The sequence below is a fragment of the Dendrobates tinctorius genome, unplaced genomic scaffold (genome assembly GCF_039654945.1).
Source record: "Dendrobates tinctorius isolate UK_male_01 unplaced genomic scaffold, ASM3965494v1 ptg000197l, whole genome shotgun sequence".
Taxonomy (NCBI): domain Eukaryota; kingdom Metazoa; phylum Chordata; class Amphibia; order Anura; family Dendrobatidae; genus Dendrobates; species Dendrobates tinctorius.
In genome coordinates this window covers 3,002,971-3,025,647 of record NW_027361864.1, presented here as the reverse complement: position 1 = coordinate 3,025,647, position 22,677 = coordinate 3,002,971, and the positions used below count along the sequence as shown (strand labels likewise).

At 44.8% G+C, this 22,677-nt stretch overlaps 1 protein-coding gene across 1 annotated transcript in view; it reads right to left on the bottom strand.

Moving 5' to 3' along the window:
• The window catches only part of LOC141056362 (von Willebrand factor A domain-containing protein 5A-like), an 83,620-nt gene that overhangs the window by 42,034 nt on the left and 18,909 nt on the right, over positions 1–22,677 (bottom strand). Inside the window, 2 exon segments of the mRNA XM_073553119.1 lie at positions 11,989–12,191; positions 21,692–21,758. Coding sequence (XP_073409220.1) covers positions 11,989–12,191; positions 21,692–21,746 — 258 coding nt within the window. The 5' untranslated portion in view covers positions 21,747–21,758.

Below are 22,677 nucleotides of genomic sequence, written 5' to 3'. Positions count from 1 at the left end.
AGAGTGGCCCAACGGAAGCCTCTCCTCAGAGCCAGACATATGAAAACTCACACAGTTTGCTAAAAAACACATGAAGGACTCCCAGACTATGAGAAATAAGATTCTCTGGTCTGATGAGACGAAGTTAGAACTTTTTTGTGATAGTTATAAGCGGTATGTGTGAAGAAAACCAGGCACTGCTCATCACCTGGAATAAAATAATTATATTATTTGTGCTGAAGTGGTATCCGGAGGAAAAGATTCTATAATAAAACCTACACAGCAGTGGGGTTTGTTTAAATACACACACAGCAATGCCTGCAGCTGTTATAAAATAGATTAGAAAAAATTCTATGATAAAACCTACACAGCAGTGGGGTTTGTTTAAATACACACACAGCAATGCCTGCAGCTGTTATAAAATAGATTAGAAAAAATTCTATGATAAAACCTACACAGCAGTGGGGTTGGTTTAAATGCACACACCGCAATACCTGCAGCTGTTATAAAATAACAGTGATTATAGTTAAAAACCAGATAGCTACTATAGCCAGATCATATAGAGATCTAAAAGTACCTTAATCTCAGCATAGCAGTAGGCAGTAGAAAGTTCTTTGCTGTAAAGGTCCAATGAAGAAACGCCGATGTATATCGTAACCCAGATACGGATATGGATTTTCAGTTGCTTCAAACAAGAAGTGATGTCTTGGGTATTGGACGCTGTCCCGGCTGGTGACAGATGTCCCGCTTGCCGCGTGCCAGCCGCTACTATGAAGCGGTAAGGACACCGCATGTAAGCTGTAGCCGGCAAGGTGAAGCAGAGGACCTGCAGGACCTTGTGTGACGTCACAGTCACGTGAGGAGTCACGTGACTGGCTAAGGAGCGCTGAAAGGACCACACAATCTGTCAAACAAGGAACGAAAAGCCATCAAACAAATTCAGGAGAACCAAGAAATCACGATCAGACCGGCAGATAAAGGGGGTGGCATAGTCATACTAAACACGTCTGACTATGAAAGAGAAGCACTCTGTATTTTGGCTGACATACAGACCTATGAGTTTCTAAATCATGACCCCTCCAATGAATACTCAGTCGAGATGCAAGATTTGATAAGGAGAGGTTTTGAAAAAGGTTTTTTTAAATAAACAAGAAATGGACATTATTAATACACCACAACCGTGAGTCCCTTATTTTTATTATTTGCCTAAGGTGCACAAAGATCCAGTCAATCCACCCGGGAGACCTATTATATCAGCAATAGGTGGCCTAACATCCAACCTATCCAAAGTTGTTGACTGCCATTTACAAAAATTAGTCCCTAAACTCCCGGCTTACCTCAAAGACAGCACCCATATTTTAAAAAATATAGAATGGCGTGATCATTATATTATGGGGACACTCGATATTACCTCATTGTATACCATCATTCAACATGAAAAAGGCTGCGAAGCAGTAAAATACTTTTTGTCTAAGGATGGTACACTACCAAGTGACCAAATCAATTATATTTTGGACTGTATAAATTTTATTTTAACCCATAATTATTTTTGTTACGGAGTGCACCACTACTCCCAACAGTGGGGAACGGCTATGGGCACCAGGTTCGCCCCTAGTTATGCCAATCTGTACGTGGCGAACCTGGTGCTGTGGCATTGTTTTATAGAGGACATTTTTATTTGGTCTGGTGGTCCTGTTTTATTAAATGAATTTTTTAATGTATTAAATAAAAATTGTTATTTTTTTATACTTTTGTCACCACCAGTTCCAAAGAAATTAATTTTTTGGATTTAATATTTTTTATAGAAAACAATATCATTGATACCCAACTATATCACAAGCCTACGGATTCGAATAATTTTATTTCATTGGATAGTTGTCACCTCCCTAGCTGGCTGCTAAACGTCCAATACCCAAGACATCACTTCTTGTTTGAAGCAACTGAAAATCCATATCCTTATCTGGGTTACGGTATACATCGGCGTCTCTTCATTGGACCTTTACAGCAAAGAACTTTCTACTGCCTACTGCTATGCTGAGATTAAGGTACTTTTAGATCTCTATATGATATGGCTATAGTAGCTATCTGCTGTGTAGGTTTTATTATAGAATCTTTTCCTCCGGATACCACTTCAGCGCAAATATAATTATTTTATTCCATTTTTGTATGTATTGGACAAATTAGGTGGTTTTGTCTCATTTGCTGCTCAGGATTCCGGTGCAATAGCTCTTAGCGCCCCTGATATTTGTCTTATTTACTGCTCATCACCTGCCCAATACAATCCCAACAGTGAATCATGGTGGTGACAGCATCATGCTATGGGGGTGTTTCTCAGCTGCAGGGACAGGACGACTGGTTGTCACTGAAGGAAATATGAATGCGGCCAGAGATATCCTGGATGAAGGAGTGCTCTGGACCTCAGACTTGGCCGAAGGTTCACCTTCCAAAAAGACAATGACCCTCAGCACACAGCTAAAATAACAAAGGAGTGGCTTCAGAACAACTCGGACCATTCTTGACCGGTGCAGCCAGAGCCCTGACCTAAACCCAATTGAACATCTCTGGAGAGACCTGAAAATGTCTGTCCCCCAACGTTCACCATCCAACCTGATGGAACTGAAGAGGATCTGCAAGGAAGAATGGCAGAGGATCCCCAAATCCAGGTTTGAAAACAGGGATTTTTGTGTGTACTCACCTTAAAATCCTTTTCTTCAAGCCAATCATTGAGGGACACAGGACCATTGGTGTTTTGCTGCTGTTACTAGGACACTAAGCAAATACACAAAAAAGTTAACTCCTGCTCCGCAGTATACACCCTCTGCTGGCTCTGTCCTGAACTAGTTTGATGCCAAAGCAGTAGGAGCTCACAAACAGAATTGCAATATGTCAAAACCAACAATGACTTCAAGTCAACAGCTAACAAGGTGGGTGCTGTGTCCCCCAATGATTGGCTCGGAAAAAAGGATGTTATGGTGAGTACACACAAAATTCCCTGTTTCTCCTTCCCCTCATTGGGGGACATAGGACTATGTGACGTCCTAAAGCAGTCCTTGGGTGGGAAACAGTGCGACAACTGAAACCACATGTACCAACGGGTCAAATCTGCCCTACAGAAGTGATACTGCCGAACGCAGAAACCATCTGCCAAGGGCCGCAGAAGCTTGAGAATGAATGTTGTAATGCCTAACAAACATGTGCAGGCTGGACTAGGTCACAGCTTTGCAGACTTGCTGTGCCGACGCCTGGTGCCGATGGCCCAGGAGGCCCCCACTGCCTTACTGGAGTGAGCCTTAATCCCCGCCGGGATAAACTGACCTCTGACACAGTAAGCTTCTTGAATTGCTGAACGGATCCGTCTGGCTATTGTGGACTTAGAAGCAGGTAGACCCTTTCTGTGCCTCTCCGGAAGCACAGAAGGGGAATCCGATTTGTGAAAAGGCGCTGTTCTGGAAATGTATTTCCTGAGTGCCTTCACCAAATCAAGTGTAGAGAGCTTTCTCAGTCCGATGGGCCGGTGCCAGGCAGAACGAGGGCAAAACTATGTCCTCATTCAAATGAAAAGAAGAAACTACCTTAGGCAAGAAGGACAGAGATGTCCTCAACACCACCTTGTCCTGGTGGAAAACCAGAAAAGCAGGTTTGCAAGACAAAACCGCCAATTCTGAAACCATCCTGATGGATGTTAGTTATTGCCACAAGAAAAGTAACTTTCCAGGAAAGAAGGGAAAGTGAAGTACCCTGCAGGGGTTCGAAGGGGGCCTCTTGCAAGGCTCCTAGGACCAAATTAAGGTCCCAAGGTTCCAGTGGCATCTTGTAGGGAGAGATGAGATGCGACACCCCTTGTGTGAAGGTCTTAACCTGCGATGGACAAGGCAACTGTTAGGTGGATTCATAACTGGCTTAGTGATCGGACCCAAAGAGTGGTCGTAAATGGCTGCACATCCAGTTGGAAGAATGTCTCAAGTGGGGTACCACAGGGCTCTGTCCTGGGCCCTGTATTGTTCAACATCTTTATCAACGATTTAGATGAAGGAATTGAGGGTAAACTGATTAAATTTGCTGATGACACAAAGCTAGGAGGGATAGCTAATACTAGAGAAGAGAGAGAGAGGATTCAAAAAGATTTAAATAAACTGGAGAAGTGGGCAGCAACTAACAGAATGGTTTTTAACAGGGAGAAATGCAAAGTACTACATCTGGGCAATAAAAATGAAAAAAGCATATATAGAATGGGAGGAATAGGGCTAAGTGACAGCACATGTGAAAAAGACTTGGGTATACTAATAGATCACAGACTGAATATGAGTCAACAGTGTGATGCAGCAGCAAAAAAGGCAAATGCAATTCTAGGATGTATTAACAGAAGCATACAGTCTAGATCACGTGAAGTCATTATTTCCCTCTACTCCTCTTTGGTCAGACCTCATCTGGAATATTGTGTCCAGTTTTGGGCACCACATTTTAAAAAAGACATCAACAAACTGGAGCAAGTTCAGAAAAGAGCGACCAGAATGGTGACCGGTCTGCAAACCCTGTCTTATGAGGAAAGGTTGCAGGATTTGGGAATGTTTAGTTTGCAAAAGAGAAGACTGAGAGGAGACTTAATAGCTGTCTACAAATATCTAAAGGGCTGTCACATTGTAGAAGGATCAACTTTATTCTCATTTGCACAAGGAAAGACTAGAAGCAATGGGATGAAACTGAATGCGAAGAGACACAGATTAGATATTAGAAAAAACTTTTTGACAGTTAGAGTGATCAATGAGTGGAACAGGCTGCCACGAGAAGTGGTGAGTTCTCCTTCAATGGAAGTCTTCAAACAGAGGCTGGACAGACATCTGACTGGGATGATTTAGCGAATCCTGCTTTGAGCAGGGGGTTGGACCAGATGGCCCAGGAGGTCCCTTCCAACTCTACGATTCTATGATTCTATGATTTGGAAGCTAACCGTCGCTGGAACAGGACGGATAGGGCTGAAAGTTTGGCCCTTAAGAGAAGCCCACACTAGACCTGAGTCTAAACCTGCTTGGAGAAACTCCAAAATGGAAGGAATAGAAAACACGAGCGGGGAACATCTGCGGTTTCTGCACCAAGAGAAAAAGGTCTTCCAGATGCGATTGTAAATGCACATGGATGTAGGTTTCCGAGCGTTAATCATAGTGGGAACTACCTGTTGAGAGAAACCGGCCTGGGCTAGAATCCAGGATTCAATGGCCAGGCCGATAAATTCAGAACCCTGGAGTACTGGCAGTAAATCGGCCCCTGAGAAGATCTGGGCGGTCTGGCAACTGCCAGGGGGAGTCGGCGATTAGTTGCACTAGTTCCGTGTACCATGCTCGGCGTAGCCAGTCTGGTCCAACGAGAATCACTTGGATTGCCTCCGCCTTGATCTTCCGGATGATTTTTGGGATTAGCAGAAGCGGCAGAGAAATGTAAGGAAGGCGAAACTGGTGCCACGGAAGCACCAGGGCATCCGACCCAATGGCTAACGGGTCGCAAGACCGAGCTACGAATGCCAGGGCTTTGGCGTTTAGCCTGGAGGCCATGAGATTCACATCCAGAGTTCCCCAGCGATGGCAAATCTGCTGAAAGACTTAAGGGTGAAGGGACCACCCGCCCCAGACAAGACTATGGCGGCTGAGAAAATCTTCCGCCCAATTCTATACACCCGGAATATGAATTGCAGAGATGACTCAGCGGTTTCTCTCTGCCCGCTGCAGAATGTGTGTTACTTCAAGCATTGCTCTTCTGCTTCATGTGCCCCCCTGACTGTTGGTGTAAGCCACCGCTGTGGAGTTTGTCCGGCTGAATCGGAGTGGGACGATCAGCCAGAACTTGCTGAAATTACAGAAGGGCTAGCTTGACTGCCCAAATCTCGAGAATATTGGGTTGCGGAGCTAGGTGCCAGGATGGAATGTGGCCTCAGCGCTTCTCACTTAGAGTGAGAAGCCCCTTAAAAAGTAGGCGGAGCCGGCCGGGTGGGCAGAGTTGGGCCTATGCCGGCTAGAAGCCGGGACCTAAATTTTTGATCCCGGCCGCGCCAATGGCGTTGGCGTGGCAATAATGGTGGCTGCAGCAATGGAGTCGTCACGGTAATGGCGGTGGTGGAATCAGCCGCGGCGGCCGCGAGGGGAGGCAGCAGAGGCCGCGATGGGGGCGGCTGAAGCCTGTGATGTAGCGGAGACCGCGATGGGGGGCGGCGGAGGCTGCAATGTGGGGAAGGCGGGGGCCGCGACCCACCAGAGGCCACGATGCAGCGGAGGCGAAGAAAAGATAAAGGCCAGACATCAGCGCACGTATCTCCCCTTGGAGGAACCCTGTGCAACCCATAGGGCATGAAGCAGCCAAGCCGCGGTGCAGAGCCGGAGGAAAACTGGAGACTTCTGCACGGATTGTTTCCTCAATCCACCATCCCTTTGATAGGGAGGTGGAGAGTTTTCTATAGCCGCCTGTCACCATCCGCTCTCTGACAGTGTTGGTGCAGTGGGGCCGCACCGACGCCGCATGGCGCCTCTGCAGGTGAGGTAATTTTTCTTGTCAGGATTGGTGAGACAAGCTGGCATGTCCGGCCGAAGAACCTGGCTCCAGAAGGGGGTACTTGGGGGGGCGACACCCCATATTCCATTCTTTTGCTGAAGTGGGGAGAGCGGACCCATTGAAAGAATCCATCGCCCCTAAGGAGAGCCTAGGCGTTGAGGTTGCAGGAGGGGATACGGGGAGACGACACTCCGCGTGCCCACCTGTTGATGGGTTTGGGAGATCGGGACCTCGAAAGGCCCCATCGCTCCTTCAATCCATATCCATGGGGAAAAAAGTGAAAAAAATAAAATAAAGATGGGGTCTGAAGCCAGACCCTAGTGCCTCCTACAGACACTAAGCAAGAACTGGTTCAGGACAGAGCCAGCAGAGGGTGTATACTGCGGAGGAGGAGTTAACTTTTTTTGTATTTGCTTAGTGTCCTCCTAGTGGCAGCAGCATAACACCCATGGTTCTGTGTCCCCCAATGAGGCGAAGGAGAAAACTTGTTGCATCAATCCCAAGACGACTCAAGGCTGTACTAGCTCAAAAAGGTGCTTCTACTCAATACTGAGCAAAGGGTCTGAATACTTATGATCATGTGTTATTTCAGTTTTTCTTTAATAAATTTGCAAAAATTTCTACATTTCTGTTTTTTTCAGTCAGGATGGGGTGCAGAGTGTACATTAACCCCTTAAGCCCCAAGGGTGGTTTGCACGTTCATGACCGGGCCAATTTTTACCATTCTGACCACTGTCCCTTTATGAGGTAATAACTCTGGAACGCTTCCATGGATCCCGGTGATTTTGACATTGTTTTCTCGTGACATATTGTACTTCATGTTAGTGGTAAAATTTCATTCAAATAACTTGCGTTTATTTGTGAAAAAAAATTTGGCGAAAATTTCGCAATTTTCCAACTTTGAATTTTTATGCCCTTAAATCACAGAGATACAGCACACAAAAAACTTGATAAGTAACATTTCCCACATGTTTACTTTACATCAGCACAATTTTGGAACCAAAATTTTTTTTGTTAGGAAGTTATAAGGGTTAAAAATTGACCAGCGATTTCTCATTTTTGCAACACCATTTTATTTTTACAGACCACATCACATTTGAAGCCACTTTGTGGGGTCTACATGATAGAAAATACCCAAAAGTGACACCATTCTAAAAACTGCACCCCTTAAGGTGCTCAAAACCACATTCAAGAAGTTTATTAACCCTTTAGGTGCGTCACAGGAATTTTTTGAATATTTAAAAAAAATGAACATTTAACTTTTTTTCACAAAAAAATACTTCAGGTTCAATTTTTTTATTGTACCAAGGGTAACAGGAGAAATTGGACTGCAAAAGATATTGTGCAATTTGTCCTGAGTACGCTGATACCTGATATGTGGGGGGGAACCACTGTTTCGGCGCATGGCAGAGCTCAGAAGGGAAGGAGCGCCGTTTGACTTTTTCAATGCAAAATTGGCTGGAATTCAGAGCGGACGCCATGTCGCGTTTGGTGAGCCCCTGATGTACCTAAACAGTGGAAACCCCCCACAATTGACCCCATTTTGGAAACTAGACCCCCCAAGAAACTTATCTAGATATGTGGTGAGAACTTTGAACCCCCAAGGGCTTCACAGAAGTTTATAACGTACAGCGGTACAATTAAAAAATCATTTTTTCCACAAAAATGATCTTTTCACCCCCAATTTTTATTTTCCCAAGGGTAACAGAACCCTAAAAGTTATTGTGCAATTTGTCCTGAGTACGCTGATACCCCACATGTGGGGGTAAACCACTATTTGGGCGCATGGCAGAGCTCGGAAGGGAAGCAGCGCCATTTGACGTTTTTGGCTGGAATTGAGATCGGACACCATGTCGCGTTTGGAAAGCCCCTGATGTACCAAAACAGTGGAAACCCCCCACAAATGACACCATTTTGGAAACTAGACCCCCCAAGCAACTTATCTAGATGTGTGGTGAGAACTTTGAACCCCCCAGTGCTTCACAGAAGTTTATAATGCCTGGGCGTGAAAATAAAAAAATCGTATTTTTTCCACAAACATGATCTTTTAGTCACCAATTTTTTTTATTTTCCTAAGGGTAACAGGGTAACAGGAGAAATTGGACCCCAAAAGTTGTTTTCCAATTTGTCCTGAGTACGCTAATACCTCAGATGTGGGAGAAAACTACTGTATGGGCACACGTCGGGGCTCGGAAGGGAAGTAGTGACGTTTTGGAATGCAGACTTTGATGTAATGGTCTGTGGGTGTCATGTACGTTTGGCGAGCCCCTGATGTACCTAAACTATTGAAACTCCCCACAAGTGACCCCATTTTGGAAACTAGACCCCCCACGGAACTTATCTAGATGTGTGGTGAGCACTCTGAACCCCAAGTGATTCACAGAAGTTTATAACGCCCGGGTGTGAAAATAAAAAAATCATTTTTTTCCACAAAAATGATATTTTTGCCCTTAATTTTTTATTTTCCTAAGGGTAACAGGAGAAATTGGACCCCAAAAGTTGTTTTGCAATTTGTCCTGAGTAGGCTTATACCCTATATGTGGGGGTAAAACACTGTTTGGGCGCATGGCAGTGCTTGGAAGGGAAGGAGCACCATTTGACTTTTTCAACGCAGAATTGGCTGGAATTGAGATCCGATGCCATGTTGCGTTTGGAGAGCACCTGATGTGCCCAAACAGTGGAAGCCCCCAATTCTAATTCCAACCCTAACCCCAACACACCCCTAACCCTAGCCCTAATGGGAAAATGGAAATAAATACATTTTCTTTTAATGTTATTATTTTTCCCTAACTAAGGGGGTGATAACGGGGGGTTTGATTTACTATTTATGGCGGTTTTTATGTTTGGCTGCTGTCACACGCTAAAAGACGCTTTTTATTGTAAAAAATAGTTTTTGCATCACCACATATTGAGAGCTATAATTTTTCCATATTTTGACCCAACGAGTCATGTGAGGTCTTATTTTTCGCGGGACGAGTTGACGTTTTTATTGGTACCATTTTCGGGCACGTGACATTTTTTGATCGCTTTTTATTCCGATTTTTGGGACGCAGAATGAACAAAAACCAGCGTTTCATGAATTTCTTTTGGGGGGTGCGTTTACACCGTTCCGCATGCGGTAAAATTGATAAAGCGGCTTTATTCTTCGGGTCAGTACGGTTACAGCGATACCTCATTTATGTCATTTTTTTACGTTTTGGCAGTTTTATGCAATGAAAACAGTTTTATATAAAAAATAATTATTTTTGCATCGCTTTATTCTGTGAGCTATAACTTTTTTATTTTTTCGCTGATGACGCTGTGTGGCGGCCCGTTTTTTTGCGGTACAAGATGCCGTTTTCAGCGGTACCATGGATATTTATATGCGTCTTTTTGATCGCGCGTTATTGCACTTTTTGTTCGGCGGTATGATAATAAATCATTTTTTGCTTCGTTTTTTATTTTTATTTTTTAAGGGGTTCGCTAAAGGGGTTAACCAATGGGACAGTTTTATAGGGCAGGTCGTTATGGATGTGCCGATACCAAATATGTGTACTTCTATTGTTTTTTTCATTTTTTATTTCCAAAAAATGAATTTATTGGGGAATATTTTTTTTTTTTCTAATTTATTTAGCAATTTTTTTTTAAATTATTTTTACTTTTTTTTTAAACTTGATTAGGTTGTCCCAGGGGGGACATCACTGTCCTGTGACAGATCGCTGATCTGTCACATCACAAATCACTGTGACAGATCAGCAATCTGTCACAGGCACTACACAGGCTTCCTCCTTGCCTGCGCTTTGCAGGCACTGAGGAAGTCAGCTCCCTACAGGCCCCCGTTGCCATCTTGGATCCGGGGGCCTGTAGGGAAGGAGGCCCCCGCAGCAGCGCTGCACATTGCGCTGCTGTGGGGGGTTCAGGGAAGCACGGAGGGAGCCCCCTCCCTGCCGATGCTTCCCTTTAACCCCTGGTACACCGCGATCGTGTTTGATCGCGGTGTGCAAGGGGTTAACGTGTCGGGGGCGATCCGTGACCGCCCCTGACACATTGTGCCGGGTGTCAGCTGTGATAATTAACTGACACCCGGCCACGATCAGCGGCGCTCACCACGTGGGCGCCGCAGATCGCATTAGACGTACTATCCCGTCCCTGGGAATTAAGTCCCAGGGCACATGGACGGGATAGTACGTCTCATGGCAGAAAGGGGTTAATGAGAAAAAACATGAACTTTTTTTAATTTACCTAATGGCTGCAATGAAACAGTGAAAAATTGAAAGGGTTATTAATACTTTTCATAGCCACTGTAAAAGGGACCTGACAGCTTAAAAGCCACTGGGCCTGAGCTGTATGGGAGATTAGTCAGACAGGTGGGTCCCCAGCGGCTTCCCCCTGCCAATGACTCTCCATGCGTGCGTGTACAGGTAGAGACGGGGAGAAGGCGTAGAGATGCCACCATGGTCCCACCTGTCTGACTATTCTTTCTGCTTGGTTCCTGGCAGCTTTTAAGGTTTTTTTTCGAGACACCACAGTGTTTGAGAGTTTAACAGAGCTAGCTGAACTTACACTGCCAGTACTTAATACATGCTGGATGTGGATCCGACAGCACGTATCAGCTGTCAGGTTCCCCTTTATAACCATCATCACATCATTTTTATTTTTAGAAGTCATTAAATGACATTTCTCAAAAGCAACTGCAAGACCTTCTATAGCTGCCACAAAAAAATTGGGCTTGGGATTGTTCACCAATTTTTTCCAGAGTCCCCTACAAAAAGCCCTATTCAATTATATAGGGAAGACTCCATTATTCCGATCCATGTTCCTCTCAGTGGAGGGGAGTAGGACCTACTAGACCGTTCAGGTCAGATGGGCAGCTAAACTCACTACAATGGGCAGTAGACTGTGGTTTATACAAAAGGGTGGCCGGAGGACTTCACTTGTGGTGGAGCACAGCTAGAAGGGTTGCAGAGGTAGTATTTGCACGTTTTTCTGCCACATAAGGCCTCTTTCACACTTCCGTTTTTTACAATCAGTCACAATCCGCCAGGTTTTGAAAAATGGTTTTTCCCTATTGACTTGCATTAATGGCGGATTGTGACGGATTGCTGTCCGTTGCATCCGTTTTTTTTGAGGATCCGCCAAAAATTGCTGTCCGTCACCATCCTCAATGATTTCAAAACGGAGCTTGTAACGTTCTTTTCTGTGGCGGATCCTCCAGACATTCATTTAACCCGAAATTCTTTCTGGGTGCAAAAAAAATTCTCTCTCTCACATCAGTTAACAACGGATCCGCTTGAATGACTTTTTGGCGGATATGAACTGATGCAAAAAAACTGAAGTGTGAAAGAGGCCTAAGACACCACTGTTGTTCATGGCATTTGGTAGATTTTTGTATTGGCATCTAGGACTTTTAAGGGGTATTCCAGCTCCATCCCATTTTACGTTGCATCTAGAACCTACAAATATTTTGTTTTGTTATTGACCATTCAAAATTACCTGTTCCCTCTCCTGGAGGTCGGCTACTATGGTCTTCCCCTCCACTGTGGCTTCAAAGCTGTAGACAGCAGAGTCTTCATCCATGGGGAACACAAAGACCGCCTCCACCGCCTTCTCCTCCTCATTCTTGTACTTGAGTGTTGCAGACACATCAGCCACAAAGCCTTTCACCTGGACGTCCACCGAGATCCCCTTCAGAGGAACTGCATGAGCCAAAGAGAATATTACTTCTTCCTATACAAGTCATGAAGCTTTGAGAAGTGGATATTGTGCTCCAGAATCCTAATACTTCAGGCTTTAGGGTGAACATGTTCCAACAGGTCTCGCTAGTTCAGTATATGTACAAAGCTTGATCTGGAAATCTACTGTCTGGAAAGTAATTTATTTTTCACCAGACACCGTATGGTCATTATATATCAGAAATACTAACCGGAGACCTCAGCTGAGGTGTTTAAGAGAGTGTCTGTCCAAAAAGATTGCCGACCCTTCAAAAATCAGGGGCATAAGTAAAAAAGGTTAGGTTAAAGGGGTATTCCCATCTCCAAGATAGTATGCAAATCTGTAGTTGGTGTAATAATATTAGTAAATACCTTCAATTAGAAATGGTGTATAGTTCTTCTGATTATGAAATGGGTAAGGGGTGCTCACTGCGAAGTTAGGTGCTCAGGAAAAAAATATACCGTATATACTCGAATATAAGTCGAGATTTTCAGCCCAAAAAATTGGGCTGAAAGTCCCCCTCTCGACTTATATTCGAGTCATATACAAAGGGGTCGGAGAGGGCGGATGTGTCAGGTCATACTTACCCGTCCTGACCCCCCAGTTTCTCCCCGTGCTCTCTCTTCCTGCCTTCAGCGGTCATGTGGTACCGCTCATTAAAACTCATGAATATGCGCATATTGATGAGTTTTAATGAGCGGCACCAAGTGACCGCTGAAGGCAGGAAGAGAGAGCGCGGAGAAGCTGGGGGCTCAAGACAGCGTCAGGACGGGTAAGTACAGCGATACTCACCTGTCCTGCGTCCATGGCTGCTTACTGCTGTCTGTCATCGGTCAGTGACTTCAGACAGCAGAGGGCGCGGTGACGTGGTTAGTGCGCGCTGCGCCCCCTGCAGTCTGAACGTCACTGACTGATGACGTGGCAGATAGCGGTGAGCAGCCATGGACGCAGGACAGGTGAGTATCTGACACCCAGCGACGGAGAGGTGAGTATGTCATTTTTTTTATTTTTACATGCAGCAGCAGCGGCATGGGGGCAGCACATGGGGGAATAATCTAAGGAGCTTCTTATGGGGGCAGCATATGGGGGAACAATATGGAGCTTCTTGTGGGGGCAGCATATGAGGGAACAATATATGGAGCTTCTTATGGGGGGGCAGCATATGGGGGAATAATCTGGAGCTTCTTATGGGAGCAGCATATGGGGGAATAATCTATGGAGCTTCTTATGGGGACACCATATGGGGGAATAATCTATGGAGCATTTCCCACCCTAGACTTATACTCGAGTCAATAAGTTCTCCCAGTTTTTTGTGGCAAAATTAGGGGGGTCGACTTATACTCGAGTATATATGGTAATGACAATTAGAAAAACTCTGGCACATAAAAAAAGGTTGCAAAATGTATTATTACTCAGTAATTAGAAATCCCAAAAAAATTTGGGATGTAAACATATGAAATTCATCCATATACGATGATTGTATTTCAATTTCTGAGTCTATCATCGTATATGGATGAATTTCATATGTTTACATCCCAAATTTTTTTTGGATTTCTAATTACTGAGTAATAATACATTTTGCAAGCCTTTTTTTATGTGCCAGAGTTTTTCTAATCATAGTTCTTCTGATTAGCTATATTGCTTACCCCATGTACAGGGCGTTGCAGTAGCTTAGGTATCCATGGTAATGACAACTAACAATTAACTCACTATATGAGTGGTTGTAACCAGAGATACCTAATCTACTGCAATCCCCTGCACTTGGGGTAAGTGACGATTACACAGTTCTAATTTGAGTTATTTGCTAATATTATTATTGCGCCTACTACATATTGGGATAGGATCTTGGAGATGGAAATACCCCTCAACTTTTTAATGCAACCTACCCCACGGAGCATGAACTTTTACCCGCTCAATATGAAACGTAAAGGAGTGGTCTGGCCTTCTAATAAAAGTCTACAGTCCGGATTCTCTGGTACAGCATACGACAGCGAGCCATAATGTGACCGTAAGTGTGCGATTTACATACTTCTCCAAACAGTCTGCCTAGACATGCTTAGTATCGCTCAATTCACTTGTACTATTAGACTGGACAACTCCTTTAAAGGGAATCTGTCAGCATGAGACTGATTCCAGCAGATGTCTCACTCAACGGACTGCTTAGTACAGTTTTGATACAATCCTAGTTTTCTCTGCTGCAGATCTAGCAGAGCTCTGAATGCGGAGCTCTGTATAATCCCGCCCACACCACCGATTGGCTGCTTCCAGTGTACACTTTACATGGTTCAAAAGCAGCCAATCACTGGTGGGGGCAGGGTTACACAGATTATATGGACTACATGTGACACTTATTCCTGCAGTCAGGGGCCTAACGACCACGGTTGCAAAGGTTGCAACTGCGACCAGGCCGTGTGGGTGGGGGCCCGCCAATGCCAGCACAATCTTCAACGGATGACAACCAGAGGACAGCAGCTGATGTCGGCATGCATGTGACTACAGACGCATGGCCGTGACGACATGCGCTCCCATAGCCTGCACGCTGAAGATTGCTGCCGGCTTCAGAAAATGGTGAGTATAATGGTTTATCTTTTACTATGCATTAAAGATAAGATGGGGCAAGAGGGGCCCAGAATAAGGGCCATATATACCAAGATGGGGATATACACACCAGGATGGGGCCCAGGATAAGCGATGTATTTACCAGGATGGGGCCCAGGATAAGCGATGTCTATACCAGGATGGGGCCCAGGATAAGTGATGTATATACCAGGATGGGGCCCAGGATAAGAGATGTATATACCAGGATGGGGCCCAGGATAAGCGATGTATATACCAGGATGGGGCCCAGGATAAGCGATGTATATACCAGGATGGGGCCCAGGATAAGTGATGTATATACCAGGATGGGGCCCAGGATAAGAGATGTATATACCAGGATGGGGCCCAGGATAAGCGATGTATATACCAGGATGGGGCCCAGGATAAGCGATGTATATACCAGGATGGGGCCCAGGATAAGTGATGTATATACCAGGATGGGGCCCAGGATAAGCGATGTATATACCAGGATGGGGCCCAGGATAAGTGATGTATATACCAGGATGGGGCCCAGGATAAGTGATGTATATACCAGGATGGGGCCCAGGATAAGAGATGTATATACCAGGATGGGGCCCAGGATAAGAGATGTATATACCAGGATGGGGCCCAGGATAAGAGATGTATATACCAGGATGGGGCCCAGGATAAGCGATGTATATACCAGGATGGGGCCCAGGATAAGCGATGTATATACCAGGATGGGGCCCAGGATAAGCGATGTATATACAGTCATATGTAAAAGTTTGGGCACCCCTATTAATGTTAACCTTTTTTCTTTATAACAATTTTGGTTTTTGCAACAGGTATTTCAGTTTCATATATCTAATAACTGATGGACTCAATTATATTTCTGGATTCAAATGAGGTTTATTGTACTAACAGAAAATGTGCAATCTGCATTTAAACAAAATTTGACCGGTGCAAAAGTATGGGCACCCTTATCATTTTCTTGATTTGAACACTCCTAATTACTTTTTACTGACTTCCTGAAGCACTAAATTGGTTTTGTAACCTCATTGAGCTTTGAACTTCATAGCCAGGTATATCAAATCATGAGAAAAGGTATTTAAAGTGGCCACTTGCAAGTAGTTCTCCTATTTGATTCTCCTATGAAGAGTGGCATCATGGGCTCCTCAAAACAACTCTCAACTGATCTGAAAACAAAGATTATTCAACATAGCTTTTCAGGGGCAGGATACAAAAAGTTGTCTCAGAGATTTAACCTGTCAGTTTCCACTGTGAGGAACATAGTAAGGAAATGGAAGAACACAGGTACAGTTCTTGTTAAGCCCAGAAGTGGCAGGCCAAGAAAAATATCAGAAAGGCAGAGAAGAAGAATGGTGAGAACAGTCAAGGACAATCCACAGACCACCTCCAAAGACCTGCAGCATCATCTTGCTGCAGATGGTGTCACTGTGCATCGGTCAACAATACAGCGCACTTTGCACAAGGAGAAGCTGTATGGGAGACTGATGCGAAAGAAGCCGTTTCTGCAAGCACGCCACAAACCAAGTCGCCTGAGGTATGCAAAAGCACATTTGGACAAGCCAGTTACATTTTGGAAGAAGGTCCTGTGAACTGATGAAACAAAGATTGAGTTGTTTGGTCATACAAAAAGGCGTTATGCATGCGCTGTATTGTTGACCGATGCACAGAGACACCATCTGCAGCAAGATGCTGCAGGTCTTTGGAGGTGGTCTGTGGATTGTCCTTGACTGTTCTCACCATTCTTCTTCTCTGCCTTTCTGATATTTTTCTTGGCCTGCCACTTCTGGGCTTAACAAGAACTGTACCTGTGTTCTTCCATTTCCTTACTATGTTCCTCACAGTGGAAACTGACAGGTTAAATCTCTGAGACAACTTTTTGTATCCTTCCCCTGAAAAGCTATGTTGAATAATCTTTGTTTTCAGATCATTTGAGAGTTGTTTTGAGGAGCCCATGATGCCACTCTTCATATGAGAATCAAATAGGAGAACTACTTGCAAGTGGCCACCTTAAATACCTTTTCTCATGATTTGATACACCTGGCTATGAAGTTCAAAGCTCAATGAGGTTACAAAACCAATTTTGTGCTTCTGGAAGTCAGTAAAAAGTAGTTAGGAGTGTTCAAATCAAGAAACTGATAAGGGTGCCCATACTTTTGCACCGGTCAAATTTTGTTTAAATGCAGATTGCACATTTTCTGTTAGTACAATAAACCTCATTTGAATCCAGAACTATAACTGAGTCCATCAGTTATTAGATATATGAAACTGAAATAGCTGTTGCAAAAACCAAAATTGTTATAAAGAAAAAAGGTTAAACATTAATAGGGGTGCCCAAACTTTTACATATGACTGTACCAGGATGGGGCCCAGGATAAGCGATGTATATACCAGGATGGGGCCCAGGATAAGCGATGTATATACCAGGATGGGGCCCAGGATAAGCGATGTATATACCAGGATGGGGCCCAGGATAAGCGATGTATATACCAGGATGGGGCCCAGGATAAGCGATGTATATACCAGGATGGGGCCCAGGATAAGCGATGTATGTACCAGGATGGGGCCCGGGATTAGCGATGTATATACCAGGATGGGGCCCGGGATAAGCGATGTATATACCAGGATGGGGCCCAGGATAAGCGATGTATATACCAGGATGGGGCCCAGGATAAGCGATGTATATACCAGGATGGGGCCCAGGATAAGCGATGTATATACCAGGATGGGGCCCAGGATAAGCGATGTATATACCAGGATGGGGCCCAGGATAAGCGATGTATATACCAGGATGGGGCCCAGGATAAGCGATGTATATACCAGGATGGGGCCCAGGATAAGCGATGTATATACCAGGATGGGGCCCAGGATAAGCGATGTATATACCAGGATGGGGCCCAGGATAAGCGATGTATTTACCAGGATGGGGCCCAGGATAAGAGATGTATATACCAGGATGGGGCCCAGGATAAGCGATGTATATACCAGGATGGGGCCCAGGATAAGCGATGTATATACCAGGATGGGGCCCAGGATAAGCGATGTATATACCAGGATGGGGCCCAGGATAAGCGATGTATATACCAGGATGGGGCCCAGGATAAGCGATGTATGTACCAGGATGGGGCCCGGGATTAGCGATGTATATACCAGGATGGGGCCCGGGATAAGCGATGTATATACCAGGATGGGGCCCAGGATAAGCGATGTATATACCAGGATGGGGCCCAGGATAAGCGATGTATATACCAGGATGGGGCCCAGGATAAGCGATGTATATACCAGGATGGGGCCCAGGATAAGCGATGTATATACCAGGATGGGGCCCAGGATAAGCGATGTATATACCAGGATGGGGCCCAGGATAAGCGATGTATATACCAGGATGGGGCCCAGGATAAGCGATGTATATACCAGGATGGGGCCCAGGATAAGCGATGTATATACCAGGATGGGGCCCAGGATAAGCGATGTATATACCAGGATGGGGCCCAGGATAAGCGATGTATGTACCAGGATGGGGCCCGGGATTAGCGATGTATATACCAGGATGGGGCCCGGGATAAGCGATGTATATACCAGGATGGGGCCCAGGATAAGCGATGTATATACCAGGATGGGGCCCAGGATAAGCGATGTATATACCAGGATGGGGCCCAGGATAAGCGATGTATATACCAGGATGGGGCCCAGGATAAGCGATGTATATACCAGGATGGGGCCCAGGATAAGCGATGTATATACCAGGATGGGGCCCAGGATAAGCGATGTATATACCAGGATGGGGCCCAGGATAAGCGATGTATATACCAGGATGGGGCCCAGGATAAGCGATGTATATACCAGGATGGGGCCCAGGATAAGCGATGTATATACCAGGATGGGGCCCAGGATAAGCGATGTATTTACCAGGATGGGGCCCAGGATAAGCGATGTATATACCAGGATGGGGCCCAGGATAAGCGATGTATATACCAGGATGGGGCCCAGGATAAGCGATGTATATTCCAGGATGGGGCCCAGGATAAGCGATGTATATACCAGGATGGGGCCCAGGATAAGCGATGTATATACCAGGATGGGGCCCAGGATAAGCGATGTATATACCAGGATGGGGCCCAGGATAAGCGATGTATATACCAGGATGGGGCCCAGGATAAGCGATGTATATACCAGGATGGGGCCCAGGATAAGCGATGTATATACCAGGATGGGGCCCAGGATAAGCGATGTATATACCAGGATGGGGCCCAGGATAAGCGATGTATGTACCAGGATGGGGCCCGGGATTAGCGATGTATATACCAGGATGGGGCCCGGGATAAGCGATGTATATACCAGGATGGGGCCCAGGATAAGCGATGTATATACCAGGATGGGGCCCAGGATAAGCGATGTATATACCAGGATGGGGCCCAGGATAAGCGATGTATATACCAGGATGGGGCCCAGGATAAGCGATGTATATACCAGGATGGGGCCCAGGATAAGCGATGTATATACCAGGATGGGGCCCAGGATAAGCGATGTATATACCAGGATGGGGCCCAGGATAAGCGATGTATATACCAGGATGGGGCCCAGGATAAGAGATGTATATACCAGGATGGGGCCCAGGATAAGCGATGTATATATCAGGATGGGGCCCAGGATAAAAGATGTATATACCAGGATGGGGCCCAGGATAAGCGATGTATATACCAGGATGGGGCCCAGGATAAGCGATGTATATACCAGGATAAGAGATGTATATACCAGGATGGGGCCCAGGATAAGCGATGTATATACCAGGATGGGGCCCAGGATAAGAGATGTATATACCGGGATGGGGCCCAGGATAAGAGATGTATATACCAGGATGGGGCCCAGGATAAGCGATGTATATACCAGGATGGGGCCCAGGATAAGCGATGTATATACCAGGATAAGAGATGTATATACCAGGATGGGGCCCAGGATAAGAGATGTATATACCAGGATGGGGCCCAGGATAAGCGATGTATATACCAGGATGGGGCCCAGGATAAGCGATGTATATACCAGGATAAGAGATGTATATACCAGGATGGGGCCCAGGATAAGAGATGTATATACCAGGATGGGGCCCAGGATAAGCGATGTATATACCAGGATGGGGCCCAGGATAAGCGATGTATATACCAGGATAAGAGATGTATATACCAGGATGGGGCCCAGGATAAGCGATGTATATACCAGGATGGGGCCCAGGATAAGCGATGTATATACCAGGATAAGAGATGTATATACCAGGATGGGGCCCAGGATAAGAGATGTATATATCAGGATGGGGCCCAGGATAAGCGATGTATATACCAGGATAAGAGATGTATATACCAGGATGGGGCCCAGGATAAGAGATGTATTGGGGGACCCATTATCGGACTCTAGTTACACTACTGCCTGCCATGATAAACTTGCTGAAACACTGATTTTATTGAAAAAGCAGCCTGCTGTAAAGCAATTGACACATCCCTGGAATCAGGGTTTTTGCCCCTACATCATGCTGATCTCTGATTACATTGCAAAAACCTGCTGAAAGATCCCCTTTAAGGCCAGATTCACTATTAGGCTATGTGCACACGTAGCAGAAAATTTCTGCTTAAAAACCGGACTCCTTCCCAGAAAACATGGTTTTTTTTGGTTAAAAACGCGTTTTTTATGCGTTTTTTTCCGTGTCCCCCCAGTCTCATTGGAAAAAGCTAGAAATGCGGAATTTTCCGTGAAATTAATGAACATGCTGTTTTTTTGCGGTAAAAAACGCATCAATATGCACAAAAAGTACAAAATGCATTAAAATGAAAGGGAAGCTTTTTTTTAGGAAAAACCGCTACTTGTGAACACAGTCTTAGAGTACCCGTAAAGAAAGGAACAGCTGCTGGTCTCCTGCCTTGAACTCCATAGCTTGAGTCATCTAGGAGTCTGTTGATTTTAGGTCAGGAGACCCGGGCCTGTTCCTCCATCACAAACTACAAAACACACATGTATGAAGCCAGATATGTCACCAGATATCACAACACAAACCTCTTACATAATTCAATAGACCTCTTAGGCCTGATGAGTCTTTTGTACTTTGAAAATTCGTGACAGAATGTCTACATAATCCTTTTTTTAAGTTTTAAATTCCTTTTTGTCCCATCTATCCTAATTGACAGCTCCTCAGTGTCCCTCCTCCCTGCTGAGATCTTTCACTAAGCAGTGAAAGCTGCAGCTGGCAGTCAGTCTGCATAGGGGGGGTGGAGACTTTATATATTGGACTCATGAGCTCTCTCAGTATTCAGCTGAACGCATAAAATGCTCATTTTAATATAAGGATTTTACAGCCATTCTGATTAGTTTTCAAAGTAAGGTTGACCCATGAGGAATAGCAAAGAAAACCAAATCAGGCCGCCAAGTGTACCCTTACAGGTTTAGGAATACTTACGCAGATGTGAACACTCTGACAGCGTCAGAACATTGCTAGCACTGCAGCACAGAAAGTCTGATGTCTGCTGGTGTGACCACCTTCCCAGATGCTGCTATGTGCAAAACATGGCAGCATTCAAGGGAGCCGAGCTGCCATACCAGAAAAACCCTGTGCGCGGGTGGGGGCGCTGTTTATAGAAGAAAGCAGCTATGGTTTTCTAATAGTGAACATCCTCATTAAATCCAGACTACTACCCACAAAGATCCAAACCACAGGAGCCCAACAGCAATATGGAGATCGCTGCTGCCCCTTGTCCTCTGGATTGGAAGGTGAGAAAATCTTTTGGACTAATTTTTAGATTTATTATCATGTTTGTGAAACTTTAAAACAATGAAGGTGCCATACTAATAAAAGTTTATATCAGCTGGGACCTGACACACCAAGTATTGATCACACAGAAAGTCTCAGACTTACTAGGCAGTTTTTCTGGCGTTAGGAGGCCAAACGAGTTCTTGATCTCAGAAGACATGGTCCCACGGATCTAGAAGAGACAATGGATTCATTTGTTTGACTACACCAATTATTTCTGTATGCTACATTGCAGAAAGGTTGTGGCTAAATGATGTGACATTCAATACTGCGATATGAAGGGGTGAAATTAACATTGAATTCTCAGCAGAATCCACATTTAAAGGGGTTGTCCATTACTCAGACAACCCCTTGTAAATTCCTATGTTTCTCTCCAGTAAAATAATAGCACTAAGGCTGCAGTCACACTAGAGAAAATCGCATCACACTCGGACCAATGTTAATCTATGGGGCAGCTCCCATCATCCTTTTTTTTTCTCGTCCGTATTATATGTGCGATTGAAATTGCAGCATGCTGCGATTTACACCGTATATCATCCGGGATCGCTAATGCAAGTCTAGGGGTGCGAGAGAAAAACGGATTACACACGGACCATGCGTGTGACTTGCGAGAAATACCCACAATTCTTGTGCGGTGTACAGTAAAATCACACTGACAGCATACAATAGGATAGAATAGATATATACACCTAGAATAGGTGTATATAGGTCAGTGACACACATATATATATATATATATATATATATATATATATATAAACATCAAAACATCAATAAGACATCTATCCATTACTAATCCTAAAGTTTGTTAAAGGATAAATAAACACACATGCAGAATAAGTATTTTAATGAAATGAAAGAACACACAGTTTTGCCATATTTATTGTTCTGCTAAATCCAAACGAAGCCCACGATCTCCTGTCAAAAAAAATAAAAAAACAACAATATACCATATCTGTCCGCTGAAAAGTCCCACGCAGTAATCCATATCTGGGGGTTAAATAGTTTACAACCGGGAGTGGTGCTAATGCTACCACCACGGCTGTAAACCACTGAAGATTGAAATATTGGAGGCCATGGATCAGTTAAAT